General features: G+C 32.7%; 2 protein-coding genes across 6 annotated transcripts; both read right to left on the bottom strand.

The window, feature by feature from the left end:
- Positions 1–1,269: 1,269 nt before the first annotated feature.
- Positions 1,270–5,071, bottom strand: LOC100250357 (50S ribosomal protein L24, chloroplastic-like). Of its 4 annotated transcripts, XM_019217500.2 has the most exons (6): positions 5,004–5,071; positions 4,789–4,919; positions 2,821–2,859; positions 2,088–2,318; positions 1,645–1,883; positions 1,270–1,497 (listed from the first exon to the last, which is right to left on the bottom strand). In XM_019217500.2, the coding sequence occupies exons 2-5, from the start codon at positions 4,888–4,890 to the stop codon at positions 1,680–1,682; spliced, it is 576 nt and encodes a 191-aa protein (XP_019073045.1). In that variant the 5' UTR covers positions 4,891–4,919; positions 5,004–5,071; the 3' UTR covers positions 1,270–1,497; positions 1,645–1,679. The 4 variants fall into 4 exon arrangements, with proteins under 4 accessions (XP_019073045.1, XP_059591357.1, XP_019073046.1 ...); XM_059735374.1 differs by having other exon boundaries at positions 4,789–5,051; XM_019217501.2 differs by having other exon boundaries at positions 1,270–1,491; positions 4,789–5,051.
- Positions 5,072–5,859: 788 nt separating this feature from the next.
- LOC100245235 (calcium/calmodulin-regulated receptor-like kinase 1) lies at positions 5,860–12,505 on the bottom strand. Of its 2 annotated transcripts, none has more exons than XM_002282880.4 (8): positions 12,212–12,505; positions 11,082–11,451; positions 9,523–9,676; positions 8,256–8,382; positions 7,399–7,484; positions 7,222–7,293; positions 6,750–6,953; positions 5,860–6,459 (listed from the first exon to the last, which is right to left on the bottom strand). In XM_002282880.4, exons 2-8 carry the CDS (start codon positions 11,393–11,395, stop codon positions 6,124–6,126), a joined length of 1,293 nt encoding a protein of 430 aa, XP_002282916.1. In that variant the 5' UTR covers positions 11,396–11,451; positions 12,212–12,505; the 3' UTR covers positions 5,860–6,123. The 2 variants fall into 2 exon arrangements, with proteins under 2 accessions (XP_002282916.1, XP_010644318.1); XM_010646016.3 differs by lacking the exon at positions 12,212–12,505 and adding an exon at positions 11,988–12,204.
- Positions 12,506–16,594: the final 4,089 nt, after the last annotated feature.

Raw genomic sequence — 16,594 nt, 5'->3', positions numbered from 1 at the left:
AATTTTAGAAAACGCTTAAGCTTTATAACATTTAAAAAACTGTTATAACTTTCTTAAAATTAAATCACCAAGGAACCAGTTGGAGTCACTTTGAAAATGAGAATCTTTTACATTTGAGTTCAGTTCCAAGACGATAATAAGGAAAAATATGTAAAAGAAAATAATTTTTTATTATTGATTATACGACAGAGCATAAAATGATTAAAAATAACTCTCTCTCTTTTTTATAATATTTTATTTTTAATCATTTTTTATATTTATATATTATTTTTTAAAACAATCTTGAAAACAAGTTAAAACTATGAGTTTGTTTGAGTATGATTAAAAAATAGTTTTTTGTTTTTAAAAATTCATAAAAGTGTTTGGTCATTATTATTTAAGAACGATTTTTAAAAATAAAGTGAAATAGAAAACAATTTTTAAAAAACAAGTAAAGTTGTTTTTTCACCGATTTTAAAAAACAAAAGGATAACGTAGATTTTCTTTTTTAAAAAAATATATAAAAGTAAATAAAAGTGAATATGATATTATTCTTTCTCTCTCTTCACCATCTAATACCAATACCAAAAATCGTTTTTCTAAATTTTTTTTTCTCTAAAATTCTTCATTAAACTAATAAATTATAAATCAAATTGTATTTGATACATAAAAATCATTTTTTAAAATAGCTTATTCAAACAATTTTTTTGTTTTTTTAAAAACAATTGCCAAATACCTTCATTTTTATAAAACACTCAAAAACAGGTTTTTATTTTCGAACTTAAAAATAGTTTTTTTAAAACCAAAGTTAGAAAATATGGCCAAACGAAATATATTTTTAGAGAATATCTTTTCTTAAAAAATGTTTTCTATAAAAAATTATCAAATATATTTTCGAAACAAGCTTTTAGGACCTATTTGGGAATATTTTCAAAAACAATTACCTTCATATTTTCTAAAACAAAAGTCTATTTAAAAACTTGGAAAGTTCTTAATGTATTTTCAATATTCTTAAAAATAATTGTCTATAATAATTTTGTGTTTTCAAATTTTTCTTAAAAATAATTTTTATCTATAATACTTTATTTTCAATATTCTTTATATTTGTATAATTATTTTTCAAAACAACTCATAAAATATAAATAAAAACAACTTAAAAAGCTCAAATATGATACAAAAAACATCATGCTTTCAAAACAAATTTTCAAAAAACTGTTTCTGTCAAATTCGAGTCTCGAAAATGGTTGTATTTTTTAAGACTGCTTTTAAAAACAGTTGAGACTTTTCAACTTTCGAAGCAGCTACCTCCTCAGTTTAAGCTATTCAATAGTTTTGTCTTTGCATGTCCTTACAAATTATAATGAAAATGAACTTATTCCAAGAAATCACTCCATACTCAAGTCTTAAGACATCTAAATCAAACATTTGATATACCTGATCCTCTCTGTAAGTTTGTAACAAACTTGCATCAGCCACGAGATGAAAACAAACAAACAAACAGTAACTCAAATGCTTCACCTACCATAAAACCAACACAGGATCAACAAAACTTTCTTTATCATGTGAAATGTGATTCAACAAAGTTGTCATAACAAAAATACTTCAAACCAGTAAAGAATGTGAGAGAATGAGAGAAACAAAATCTAAAAGAGCTTTGGAAATTACATTAATTGATGATGCTGGAGTAGTAAGCTGGGATCTCAAGAAGCAGCAGCAGCTACTTCAGTCTTCTCTTTGTCTTTGACCACTCTCTCCCAATTCTCTGCACTGTCAATTATTTCCCCAGTTTTTATGAGGTAGCGAACGCGTTTTCCATTCTCTAGGATTTTATGACCTACCCGGCTAGCCACATTCTGTTCTTTGGAGTAGAGCATCACATTTGAGCTGTGGATAGGCGCTTCAATCTGTAAATCATTATTTAAATACTCATTAATGACTTAATCACAGAAGAAACAAGAACCCACATAACTTAAAGAGGAAGCACATGTTTCCATGTTTAGGATCGTTTGATGACTGTTTATTCACATTCATGGCATGTGAACCTACCCAGCTGGTGTTTTAGAGTTGGTGAGAAAATATATATAGAATAGTAAAGCGGTGAAAACAACCTTGATTATCTGTCCAGGCTCGTCCTCTCCTCTGCCCTTCACATGTTTTGTCTTCAAGTTTATGTCTTTCACCACCACAGTGCTGTTATGCCTAAATATCTTACTGATCTCCCCAGTTCTACCCTTTTCCCTACCAGATATTATTTTCACTGTATCTCCCACCTTAACATGCATTTTATGTAGCACCGGAAGGCTGTTGGGTTTGCATTCCTTCCGCTCCCATCGCTTAAGCTGCATGAGGTAAAGACAAAGTAAAACCACTTGGTATTTTTAAGAGAAGCCATGTTCATGATCATCAAGTAACTCATGGATTTTTGCGTTGCTCAGACAGAGCTTACTTGTGAAGCAGCCAGTCTTATTACCATTTTGGGAGGCTGAAAATAATAAGATAGCAGCAAATTTTTTCTTAGTTAAGCCTTGGTTTAGCCTCAACATAATTTTATACATAGGTAGCAGCAAAATGCTCTCCTTGTAACAATTCCAATGGCAGATGGTTTGAATGGGACAGTAGTGGTTGTAATCAGCATGGAAATATAATACAGATTGGAATTTAGACACTTTTGCATGTCGTCTACAACTCACACACTCTGCCCTCTTGGTGGGTCATCTTTTGTTCCTTTTCCTGTTTACTCTCATGTCATACATATCTCAAAATTAGTCTGTTCAGTGGTCGAAAAATAATTGACATGAACCGTACAGGTTGACAAATGAGATAAGGGCCCAAAATACTAACCCTCATTACAATAGGACATGGCTTCTCTGTTGACTTGGCCTGCATGTAAAACATGTCAAGAGATTATCATCAAGATATTACTCATTAGTTTTTAGTAAATTGGATTGAATCAAACCCTATACAAGATTAAAGACATGCTCAATTGATACAAGATCAACTCAGATGAGTTTTCTTTTTTCTTTTTATAGGAAGATGAGTTTTCTCTCATAAGGTAAATTTATAAAAGTAAATACAGCATAAGTTTGCTACTTTAGTAGGTATCAATTTTTTCTTGCCTCTCAAAATAACAAGAATTTCAGAATGGTAAAAAAGTAATATATGAAACATGTCATATTTCAATCTCTTTGAGAATTTCACTTGTAGAACTTGTAACATCCTTTCTCAAACTGAGAGCTAAGCCAGAACTAATAAACAAGGTGAACACAGGTCAAATAGTTACAAAATCTGCCAGTTATACCATGTACAGAAAAACAATCAAACTGTTCGGGTGTGACAATATGAAAGAAGTCTTTTATACAATTATGTTTGGTAATTTACCCACTTAAAAATTTCCAACATCATCACCAACACCAATACATCTCACTCCACCCCACTTAAAAAAAAAGGCTCAAAAAAGAAAGGCACAGAAAAGGAGGAAAAAGAATAGAGGCTGATTAAAAAGAGAACCAAAAAATAAAAAAGGTGCTGCAGTTTAAGCTTGAGATCTACCTAGTAAAAAACATAATTTCATCACTTGGTAATTATCCTAAAACCAAGGTCCTCTGTACCAAGAACATAATTTTAAAAACTATCCTGTTGAAGGGCATAACTCAAAGGTATCATGTGGGTAACAGACTATCATATCCTTGCTCTCCTCAAGACCCATAATGTGTTAGTGTATCTATGCCATGTTGTGTCCGTGATACATAGGGGAAGAGGTCATTTGCATATTACATGGAACATAAATGAAGAGAGTATCACCTATAAAAAAAAAGTAATAATAAATGGAGGATCCATTCATTTCAATAATCTTGATGTTCCTTAAATGCAAAAGTCGGTAAATGCAGCTTGCTTCACAGTGACCTTTGCATATTATCTTCTTCCCTCATGATATTTCTTCTGTACTGTCAGTTTTCTCCCCATCATACCCCTCAATTCTTCAAACTTCCCTCAATAGTAACACTTGCAAATGACACCATTCTACTCAGGTTAATTAAAGTTGAAAGACTTAGGATCCATTTCTATTGCAGATTGAGCCTTTACAATTTTCTATTGACAGGAATGAAAATTATCACCACTACTCCTTTTAATCTATTGAAAGCATCAGCACAATCAAGGGGATAAGTGAGGTTGAGGAAGAACTGAAGCTGTGAAATGAACCAGTGATCTTTCCTAGATGTATATTTTCAGAATAACTATCAGCCAGCCACATTGTGAATGAAAAGGAACCTAAAAAAATCAGCATCACACTACAAGCTGACGCCCAAGCTACAATTAAACCCTAAAGGCAGATTTTAGTAGCAAGGATACATAGACCTAACCAAGCACAGGGACAAAAATGCAGACACCGGAGAATCTGCATTTGTTCCCCCACACTACCAAACAGTAAAGTGCCACCAAGGTGATAAAGGCCCTAAAACATCACTCTAACTTGGACTTGTTTTCCTCAAGCATGTCAAAATTCAAATCCATGGTCACCAATTGGAGACAAACATTTGATATCCATTCACTAAACCAAGACTAATTCCCCAAATCTGCGCAAGACCCATTTCAAACTCATCAACAAATACTGAAAATTCTCTATAAGCTACACTATCACTACAAATGGGTTTTCATTAATATACCCAATTTCTGCCACACCCGCTTAAAATCACACTTCGAGCAAAAATTTCTCAGAAATCACCATAAAATCATATAGAGCTTCAAATATGATAAATTAAAAGCCACAAATTATAATAAAAGATAAATAAGAAGAGGAAGACGACATACCAGAGAAGGATAAAGAAGGGGAGAGAAGGGTTGGCCTAAGAAAGAGTTGGAGGAGAGAGAAAGCGAAGTGAATGAGCTCTGCAGAGCAGCCATGGCTGCCATTTTTGTTGTTTCAACCCCTCTGAGTTTTGCTGTTGCAGTTTAAGAGTAAGGATTATCTATTCAAAGATAGGACTGGTGGGGACTGTGGAGAGAGGATGAGGAGTATTGCGCACCTGGGGTGTATGGTAGAGGCGGCACCAAGCATTGAGGATAAAGTGCGCCTCTTGGAATGCAGGAGACTGGGTTAGTTCAAGACTTCAAGTTGAGGCGTTAAAATTTGGACCAGGGCCCATGTGCAAAATCACTAGATTGGGCTACGTGACTGGACCTTGGGTTAGCCTAGCCCAATGTTCAGCCCCATATTTTACCCCTCCCCAAATATACATACATGATACATGTCATCTAGAAAAAATAAAATAAAATGATTTAGTTGGTGTCATTGCATATACTTCTTGTTTTTTATTTTTTAAAATAGAAAATAGTAATAACTTTTTATATAAAATATAATAACTCTTCAACAAAAAATATGAACTTATTTTATTCTTGAGAAATTATTTTTTAAATTTTTTAAATTTGGGGTAGTAAAAATATTTTAATACCTCAATTTTTTTAAAAAAATAATTTTTAAAAGTTAGTATATTTTAAAAAATATGTCATGTTATTTCACACAAAATTAAAAATATTTATTCAGTGGAGGCAGGCATTCTTGGAAGCAAATAAAAGACTGACAAGAGTTAGGAGTGAATATTATGAGTATGAAGGGAAGGTTGGCATCTCTCTTATGCCAAATCATGGCCAAAACTCAATCTTTGGAAAGCAGGGCTGACCCCATTTGAAGGGATACATGTGATGATATCCCCCCATTCCCCACCTGCAGATGCAGTAGTTTCACATGGAATCCCATGTTATTTTGATGAGGGACACACAAGAAGTTGCCAAACTACATTATAAGTGTTGACAAAGACTTTGATTGAAATGGAATATTTTTGGGATCCATCACTGCTAAACATGTAGATGGAGGAAAAAGGGTACAGAAAGAAAGAAAGGCTATTTTTCCTTCATTTCCATTTCTCTAGTATTAATATACAAGAATTTGGGATCTGTCAATCTAGCAAAAGGGAGAGAAAGAGAATGTATTATGTTACAAGAGATGGTTACAAGGGAAACTGAACTGAATTCTCACTCACTCAAGCAGAACTCCAAGCTACAGCAGCTATGCTACCCTTCTGTCACAAAGCAAACAAAACTGAAAAACAAGGAAAGAAAAAATGAAAAAATGAAAGAAACTGTCACTTAAACTTCAAAGGTGTCAGCAGTGCTGTCCATGGACTCCTCCCTCTTGTGTTCACTGACTGGAGTGTGACTGTCTGGTTGATCAACATCAATGGCAATGTCATTGGCTGTGCTAGACAAGGATTGCGTATGATGCTTCCTGCTATGCCTCATTTTTGGGATCCTTGACAAAACTTGCACTATATCCCTCATGGACGGTCGCTTTTTTGGAACACGGTTGATACATTTGTATGCAAGAGCTGCCATGTCATTGAGTTCTTGCGTATCAAATTTACCATCAAGACGGGAATCCACAATTTCCTCCCATCCAACTTTCCCCTCAGTATTCATTGCTGCCTGTTAATCACCATCACATAAGACAAAATCAGAAAGCAGGTAGCTTATGTGCTACTGGTACCAATTAAGCAATACAAGCCAATATGTGATCATAGGTTCTTTGATTTTCAATTTTGTTCGTTTCTCAAAGAAAATAAACATTATGATGACTCAATATTGGTTCTGTTCACTCATGCTGGCATAATAACAGCCATTAACATTCCATACTTTTTTCACTTCCTCTGATATGCTTATTTGTGTGTGCATGCACGCATAGGTGTGTGTGTGAGAGAGAGCGAAAGAGATCTTACAAGCTCAACATATTCCATGAGCCCCTGTTGAGGATTCCGGCCAGCAATAAGTTCAAAAAGCAATACCCCAAAACTGTAAACATCACTCTTCTTAGTGAAGGCCCTTGTTGATACATACTCAGGATCAAGATATCCAAAAGTTCCTCGTATATTAGATGCATGTTTGCTAACCATCTCTTCCCTCGAAAGCCCAAAATCAGCAACCTGTTTTAAACATCCAACAAGATTGTAAGAGCCTAGGTGCTTAATACGAAAAAACACAATTAAGACCTCTATTTTCAGTCCACATCAGATAATTTTATTTACTCAATCCAAAATGACGAGGACATACTGAGATGTTCAAGAAAGGATAAAGTCTAACAGTCCACTTGGCATGGACAAATATGGTGTAAATCATTTTTTTTTTCTTATGCTTATCATGTCTTTCTTTCTAAGAAATAAAAAACAAATAAAAATAAAAATTGAGGCATACCCTTGCTCTCATGGACTGGTCCAATAGAATATTGGATGATTTGATGTCCCGGTGTATGACAGGAGGAACAGCCTGGAGTAAGATAAAATAATCAACATAAGCACAACATGAAAGCATGTTTTTACGCACAAACACACAATAGATCCATGTTTTAGTGCATATTAGATGAAAGCTTACCCCATCATGAAGATACTCCAAGCCCCTTGCCACATCTAAAGCTATGTAAATCCTCAAATCCCAACTCAATGGCTCATACTTCTCATCTGCATGTTCAAAAATTGAAGTTACATGTTATTGTCCATGAGATTATTATATGCTGGTGGAAAAAGGAAAATACACAGAATACATTGTCTCCAAGTCAACTGTTCTTGAAAGTATAAAAGGTCAACATGCCATACAAAGTTGATTTGATTATGGCAACTTGAATATGTGGCAAACACTGAGGAGATTTAGCACACCAAAAAGACAGACAACAGAGAAATTGTGGACAGCCAATACATAAACCTTATTCCCAACTTCTATTTTATTTTATTTTTTTTCAATGCAATAGTAAGTGTCAAACTACCAATTTAGAATGGAAACTTAAGCAGTTAGTTGATGAGCCAGAAATGTATATCTAGCTTATTAACAATAGGCTAGCAGTGTTAACACTAGAGAACCATAAAATGCTGAGTCCTGTCCAAATGAAGATGCCACAGAGACACATTTATGCATTTTCTGGACAGGCTTACAGTTTACAAGTAGGTAGGTGCATTGGATGTTTTATGCAGAGATGAAAGGCTGCAAGAATAGTGTTCACTCCATTTGATTAGATGTTTTCCAACCAGAGGGAATATGGACATGCCTCAGAAAACAGCATTCTTTTTTGTGTACAAAGTCTATGCCCTTTTACTACTGAATCCTTAGTAATGCCAGAAGTCTAAAAATTATGCATTCAGACACACGCTAATCCTGTTAAGGAGTCAGGTGTCAACCAATTTACAACTTGTCACTTGCATAGAGAATAAAATAGAGAGAGTTGATTGCCAGCTTACCATACAAATGAGAAGCCAAACTGCCTTTACTCATGTAGACATATATAAGCATATGCTGGCCCTTTTCGGCACAATACCCAACCAAATTCACGAGGTTTCTATGATGTAACCTTCCCAGTAAGTGAACCTGAGAACAAATAAAAATAGGGTAATGTAATAACAAGCAAAGCTACCATAAGGGGAAAAGTGTTTATTACATTTTGCAGTAAGAGGCAGGAACATTCATGCCATGCATAGGAGGCAGAACCAGGACATATCCACTTTGGGCAAAATAAATTTCTTAAACATGATTTCTAGTTTAACCTTTCCAATTGAAAAACCCTTTTTCCTAATCCAAATTGGTATGTGCGGGCTGGCAAAACTGGTATCAGTGTTGCTCAGTGTCTGAGCCATTAGGTCCCCATATCTTAGGACAAGCAGGCAAACTGAATTATTGGAGGAAGCATTCAACTTTCTCTACTATACATTTGTGAATACCCATTTACAAACATCCTTGCAAATGGAAGCAACTTATGAAGGTTTTCTCTTCCTTTGTCAAAGACGCATCTTGGTAGTATGAAAACTAGACTTGGCAGAGTAATAGTTTCATTCTTGTCTTACTCTTCTCTTCATTGATGTTGCATGGACTTGGGTATGCATGTTGTTTGTGGTTTTTCCTAGTGCTGGATCAGTCTAAACTCCAACCTTATGGATAGTTGAACAACAGGAATGTCCAACTTTATGGTGTTAGTGTGGGAAACATAGCATCCAGCAAGGATAATTCACTTACATTGAGATATCAATGTAATAGGGACAGATTAAGACAGTACCTAGGGTTCTTACAGTGAACAAAAAACCTCTCTTGTTGTTGGCAAATCTGTTAGGTGCATCTATACTCTTCAACAGGGTACTCATACATTTGGAGGGCCTATGTATCATAGGTTCTCATGTTGTAGATGCAACAACAATAAACATATATCTCTACTCTATTGAGCATTGTCAGAAACTAGCATGTCATAGCTTCTCATGCTGCAAATGCAACTATAAGAATTTATGAGACATTTGTTTCCAACAAGGCGTCAGCAATATTTCTATTCTATTAAGTACTGTAAGATATTTTTTTTACCAAATCCACGGCCCCAAAAAATCGCCACCTGTTAAAAGTAATCAAAAATTTATTAAAACAACCAAATAATGTTCATGCCCAAGGTACACATATGTCTATGTGTGTTGGAACTTATTCAGGAAGAATACTTGTATCTAACATGGCCTAAAAATTAATTATTACCTCTGTTTGGAACTCCTTCTCCCCTTGCTTAGAGTCAGTTGCAAGCACTTTAACAGCAACCGTCTCACCGGTTGACATCTGAGCTTTATAAACAGGACCAAATGCACCTTGTCCTATCAATGTTGTAAAATTATATGTCGCTTTTTGCAGATCCCTGCATCAATATCACCAAAAGCACAGTAAATATAAAAGAAAATCAAGAAATTTATAAATTGACAGGAACCAAAAGTGAGAGCAAACATACTAAAAGGGAAAGCACTTGGTGTGTGAGATAGATGTTTTTCACAATAAATCAAACATAATTGTGAATTTTATTGATAGGCAGAAGTAGCATTATCTGCTTTCAGTAACAAAATGTATGGATCAAGAAAGAATCCCGTGTTCAAGCCTTGACAGCAGGAAACACACTTGAATATCAGAGGTCTGTGTATACCCATAACTGTAAGTAATCTTTTTCTGCCCCTTCCAAATCATTCAAACCATTCTGCCACATTTAAGAGAACTATCATCTTTGTCTCTTCTTTCAGTTTACATGCTAAGGATTTAGCTAGTACCAGATGGTTAGCGGCAGTGCAAAGTCAATTCAGCATGGTCTCCCTTTTCCCAAGCTATATATTTTAAACCCATTTAAGAGTGATTTTGGTTAAAGTGCTTTTAGTTTGTAGTACTTTTGTTAGTAGTACTTCCATTAGAAACACTTTAGAGGAAAATTACTAAAATTTTTGGATATAAATTTTAATAATAATATATAAAGAAAAAAAAAAGTGATTGAGAGCCCGTGGAGTAATTTTGAAAATGGTTAAAAGTGTTTCCTCATACTTGGAACTTTCTCACAAAAATTAAATGTTTGACAAATTTTTTAAATTCACTTTCAAAAACATAGAAAATGACTTGAAGTGATTCATAGATAACCTAAAACTCACTTTTTATATAACATATTACCAAAAACACTACAAAAGCACCCCTTTTTTTAGTTTGTATCCAAACACCAAGGCTATGTTTGGTTTCCAGAAAGTTTTAAGGAAAATGTGAAGGAAAGAAAATAGAGAAGAAAAGTATTAAGAAAAAAAAAACAGTGAAGGAATATAAAAAATAGATTTTAAGTTAATAAATTATTTTTGTATACTTTTTCCACAGATTTAACTATTTTATATAAAGATTAAATAATTTAAAGATATCAAAATTTCATAATAATTTTAATTATATTTTACTATCTTTTAACATTTTCGTAGCAAAACCAAAGAGAAAATCATTTTCCTAAGCATTTTTTTTCTTTGCACTTTCCAAAAACCAAACATAGCCTAATGAAAGGCCTACTGATAAAAGCCCCTTATCTAGAATCATTCCGCTCTTCCGCATGCTCAGGGGTGAAAGAAAAAACTAAAGTCCCAGTTTCATGATTCAACAGTCTAAATATGGAAAATCTACCATCAAGCAATATTCCAAGCTTCACGCAACATCAAGAAAATAATTCCTAGAAGAGAAGGGTGAGTACAAATATCAATAAATAAATGAAGAAATAAATGCATGAATCCAAAAATATTTAAGAAAATTCTTACTTGTAAGAGTACTCGGGTATCCCAGAAACAGAAACCACGTTACTCCTCTTAAATCCTTCTAGCCAAAAGGACATGCCATTCCGTCCAGATGCTTTGGGTGAATCCGGACCGATGGTGGAGTCCGATAATATAGTACAAGAATCAGCTCCATTTGATCGGATAGGGATGGTTGCAGCCCTCCTGGAACTGCTATTCCCTATCTGTGATCGCTTCCTATGGTATCTAAAGCAGAACAAGGCCAATATAGCCAAAAGCACTCCAATTACCAACCCTATGGAAATCCCGATTATCAGTCCCGATGACTCGCCTTTCATCTCTCCTTTTGGGCTTCGCTGCACTCGCTATTCAAGCATCAAGGCCATTGGCAGACCTGCAAAAATGGCAAATCAATATCTGAAAAGAAAAAAACCGGTCAAAGTGTATTATTGGTTTCCTATTCTGAAGTATAGTTGATTAATCCAACTTGATAACCGGCTGGTCAATATAGAGAGCTCAGACGCTATTCAAAGCATGAAAAAGTCAATTGGAGATCAGGGCAACAGATCCACAATGACACAAAGGACCATTTCGCATTACGAAGAATAGTCACATAGTGGGAAACCCGTTCGAGGACTGGAACGTTCTCTGTTTCCCAGTAATTTCATTTCTTTCCCTGAATTTTCTCAGAAACCAAACATACGTAAAGGAAAAAAAATATAGAAAGACTCAGCAACGACAGTTCGGATATGATTCAAAGCCCATCTCAGCTTGAACTGGCAAACAAACATTTTTTGATCTGATTTCTCTTCGTCAATTGATACCAATTCAAATCACATCAAAACCTCCACCTGCAGATTAAACACCACCACCAACACAACCGCCTATGGCTGGTTGCTGAGAAAAAGGTAGGAAAACGACTACAGCCACCCTTAAGCTGATGAGAGTCTCTAACTTTTCTTGGCAACCAGAAAACCCCACATCACAAAATTCAACACTTCCTTTCCTCCCTTTTCTTTTCTCAGCAAGCAAACACCAAAACTCAAGCGAAGGAAACAAACACAGATCAAGATATCACAGAAAGGAAAACATGTCCTGAAAACAGCAACAATAAAGCATTTTGACAGAATTGGTAAGAGTTCGGAGGCTGTTACCTGCAAAAGCGAGGGACACCACTTGAAACAGTTACATGATATATATATATATATATTTTTTTTCAAAAAACAACAATGAAAGTATTTTAAAGAATTTGGAAACAAAAGATGGGTTCCAAGAAAAAAGAGTTGAAGGATGAGAACAAAGAAAGGAATCAGGAGTGGAGAGTTTGAGTTTGGAGCGGAAGAGATTCGAATTCGATCTGTTCTGGAGTGAAAGTGCTTTCAGAAAACAGAGCCAACACAAAAAAGTATTTTCAAAAGTAAAAAAAATAAACTAGTGTGGGCTGTTTTTGAAATACCGTGAGTCGCCGTTTGTGTAATAAACCGCGCCTCGGGGACGGGGATTTTTGTGTTATTCCCAAAGTACCCTTACCAAGGAAAAGACCGATTTGCCTTCGTGGTGGGAAAGGATAGAGAGCTTCTCGGACCACTCTCTTGTTTGAGCAACTGGCACGTGTAGGCTTCGTTAGTGGAGTTTGAGATTGAGATTGCTGATTATGGACCATCCGATTGGATTACTTCCATTCATTAATAAATAGATTTTGGGTTTGAAATTAACCCCGGTTGGGTTAATCATAGATTTAAGGCCATGATTTGTAGCTTCATATGCATATTTAAACAAAAGATAGTAAGTGTAATGGTAAGATCATTAATGTAACATAGGAAATATGAAATGATTTAATTTAAGGTTGCGTTTATGTTTTTATTGAGTAACTCATTAATGATCATCATCATTTGTAAACATTATTGCACCACAATAATCTTTCTTCCAACTGAGGTTCTCATGACTTGAGATTCAAGACTACTACTCTTATACCAAATTTTTGATCGAGTTTTCACAATTTTATACTAAAATTAATTGGCTTATAGTCAAAATGAGTTAAATCTTTTATAATATTCATATCATTTGAGTCACCAGTCTCCAAAATTTAAAGTGATATTATTACACCTGAACAGAAATCAAACCTTGTTTTCATTAGGATTTTGATTTTTTTTTCTACTTGTAATTCAACTTTATTTTCATCTTATTTTCATTCTCTTTCAATATGTCAAAAACGTCATAACATAAAAATATAAATACAGAAACGACAAAAAGTCCGTTGAAATTGAAATTAAAATGGAGTTAGAAAAATTGGACTAATGCCATCTTATAACAAAAAAAAAAATGGTGATTAGGTGTCATGTATGACATATGAGCAGTTAGATGGTAGAATTTCTTATAATTTAGAAAATGGAAATGGTAGTTGATGTGTGGGCAGTTAATAGGTGAGAAAAAGAAAGAAGGATGCTAGTAACTCCCAACCTAACACACCTAAATTGTCTACGATATAATCAATCAAACTACAAAAAGAAGAAGAAATTTTGGGAGAGAGCAAGTGAAACCCACACTTTGAAAATGACTCCAAACCCTAAACATTGTATCAAGATTAGGACACTTGGAGAAAAAAATTGTCCCATATGAAGGCGACTTCAATCCTATTGAAGATAACACCTTAAATTGGAACCCATGATATTAATACATGTGTATCATACCAAGATATTATGTAATCTTTAATGTCTATTCTAATTATTTGACTTTGAATGCCATTTAAAAACACCTCATGTCAACATGAGTATTGAGTCCAAGTTTGTATAAACACTTCTTGTTTAATTGAAAATATCATATCATCTCATTTTAAACCCTACAATCAACTTTTTATTGGATTATAGGATAATTGAAAATCACGAGAGATTTTTGACCAATAAAAGATCGAGAAAGTGTTAATATCTGTTATTGAATTTTATATTTGAATATAACATGAATCTAATGCTTTTTCAAAATGTGGATCAATCATACTCAAAACTATAAAATTTAGTTAAGAGTTTTATGTCCATATTTTTAAAATTTGATTTTAAATTTAAATAATACTTTTTTTGGTAAAAGATCGAGAAAGTGTTAATATCTGCTATTGAATTTTATATTTGAATATAACATGAATCTAATGCTTTTTCAAAATGTGGATTAATCATACTCAAAACTATAAATTTTAGTTAAGAGTTTTATGTCCATATTTTTAAAATTTGATTTTAAATTTAAATAATACTTTTTATTTTTTTAGAAACTCTTTACAAATAGGCTTTAAAATTTTCTAATCCTCGTAAAGCATGGAAATTTCAGGGGTATTGATTTTTTATTGAATATAAGATTTGAATTATTGAAAGTGTATCTTATGAAAAAATAAGATCACGATACAAAGTAATGAGATCGGTTACACAACAATTTTTTATTGATCTTGCTTTTCAATATAAAACATTTGCGTAAATTTCAAAAAGTTTATTTATATTTTTGCTATTTGAGAAACCCTAAACCACTTAATACCAAATATATGAGGTTATTTTGGTAATTCCAACCAAACAATAAGGTGTAGAGGAATGTTTTTGACTAGGTACCCTTGATGCTTCCAAGAAAAAGGACAAGGAAGCGCGAAATGTGCATCTGCCCTCGAAAGAAAGGAAAATGAAATAATATAATAAAAGTGAAACTAGAAAGTGGCAAAGCAGTGTTTGGCCGCCATGATTTTGAGGAAGGAAAATTGGATCACACTTCACTTTCAATCTTCCATAAGGTTAAGGGAATGTGGCCAATTTAATTATTAACAAAACGGTCAATTGAGGCCAAAAATAAAAATAAATAAATAAATAAATAAAAGCTAGAAAGTTGCCTTTGGGAATGGGAAACGGCATTGTCTCTTTGTCTAAATTCCCAAGCCGAAAGTATGCCAAACGGGCCTGTTTGGGTGACATTTTAATCATTAATTCCTTTGGTTTTATTATGAGTTTAAACTTTAGATGTGGATCAATAATCGGAAATTATTATTATTATTATTATTTTCCTTTTCCTTTTTAAGGGTTGGTGGGTGGGATTTTTGTTTCTTTCTATTTTTAGAAAAATTTTGGTTTAATAAAGTGGAGCAAATTTTTGGATGATTTGATGCTAAACTTGGGCTCTAATGGTGGTTCTTGGTCTGATTCTTAAGGTGCAAGATATACTAGTTATGCTTTATTTATTTTTTTAAAATAAATAAATAAAATTGGAGAGGAAATTTTCAAAAAAAAAACCTAAGGTAAAATATGAGTTTAAGATACATAAATTTAAAAATAGTATAATATTGTTTGTAGTTTTAATATATTTTCATTTATATTTTTATTTGAGTAAAATAGGAAAAAATTAATTAATTCCTTTATATTCCTTTCCAAAATTTAAAAATATTAGCAAATAAAAAGTAAGGTTATGTTTGAGGAGAAAAACTGAAGGAAAATTTTTTTTTTCTATATTGGGTTTTACTAAGGAAAATTAGAAAGCAAATTAAATATAATTAAAATTAATTAAAAATTCATATATTTTTAAATCATTTAATTTATATCTAAAAAAGAGGGCAAAAAAACTATATAAAAACATTCATATCTTCAAATTTAATTTTTATTCTCTTTCAATTTTATTTTCCTCTATTTATTATTATTATTATTATTTTGCTATTTTTTCCTTTACATTTTTCCTTAAATATTTCCAAAAAGTAAATATAGTCAAAGAAAAATTACTTTTTCTATATATATATGGAAGAAGTCACTTTTCAATCCCACATTAAAAAATAATCTTAAATAAAAAATTTAAAAAATTGTCATCTAATCAAAATAAAGGGCATATATATATATATATATATGTATGTATGTATGTATGAAATATCAAATGAGCATCACAAATTTTCATAAGTGAAAATGGGGCAAATATTCTTTTTATTAGGTGACCATAACACCATGACACACCTAAATTCTTGACATATTCACATTCTAATTTATGATCAAAATTTCTTTTCACCCCCAACAACCTCAATATGCACCAAAATTCCACGGTGTTGACTTTACACAACCAATCCCTTGATGTAATAAAGCTTGACATGAGTCAATAAGACCTTTTAATTTAAACTATATGACGTACAACTTCAATTTGGCCATCCATATGGACCTCTAATTTTTTAAATAATTTCTTAATGCATAAAAAAGAGTTCAATCCAACATCATAGATTAGATTAATGTACTTCCAACCCTTATTTATTTTACATAAATCATTATTGAATGACTTATAATAGTTGTCTTAAAAATTTTAAAATAGAATTTTATATATGATTTAAGTATTTTAATTTTAAAAATATTGGTGATATGACCATTTATTTTTATTATATTATTGGATGATAGATGATGATATGGATAAAAATTTTCATTTAATAAATGGGAATAGTTTTTTGAATATCAAATAATTTTTATATAATTAAGCATTCAAAGTGATAGCCCGTTTGACATTATTTTTAGTGGAGGTGTTTTCTTTTATAATATTTATATAAA

The sequence above is a fragment of the Vitis vinifera genome, chromosome 19 (genome assembly GCF_030704535.1).
Source record: "Vitis vinifera cultivar Pinot Noir 40024 chromosome 19, ASM3070453v1".
In the NCBI taxonomy this organism is placed as follows: domain Eukaryota; kingdom Viridiplantae; phylum Streptophyta; class Magnoliopsida; order Vitales; family Vitaceae; genus Vitis; species Vitis vinifera.
The sequence above is the reverse complement of the archived record's forward strand: the minus strand, read 5'-3'. Positions and strand labels throughout refer to the sequence as shown.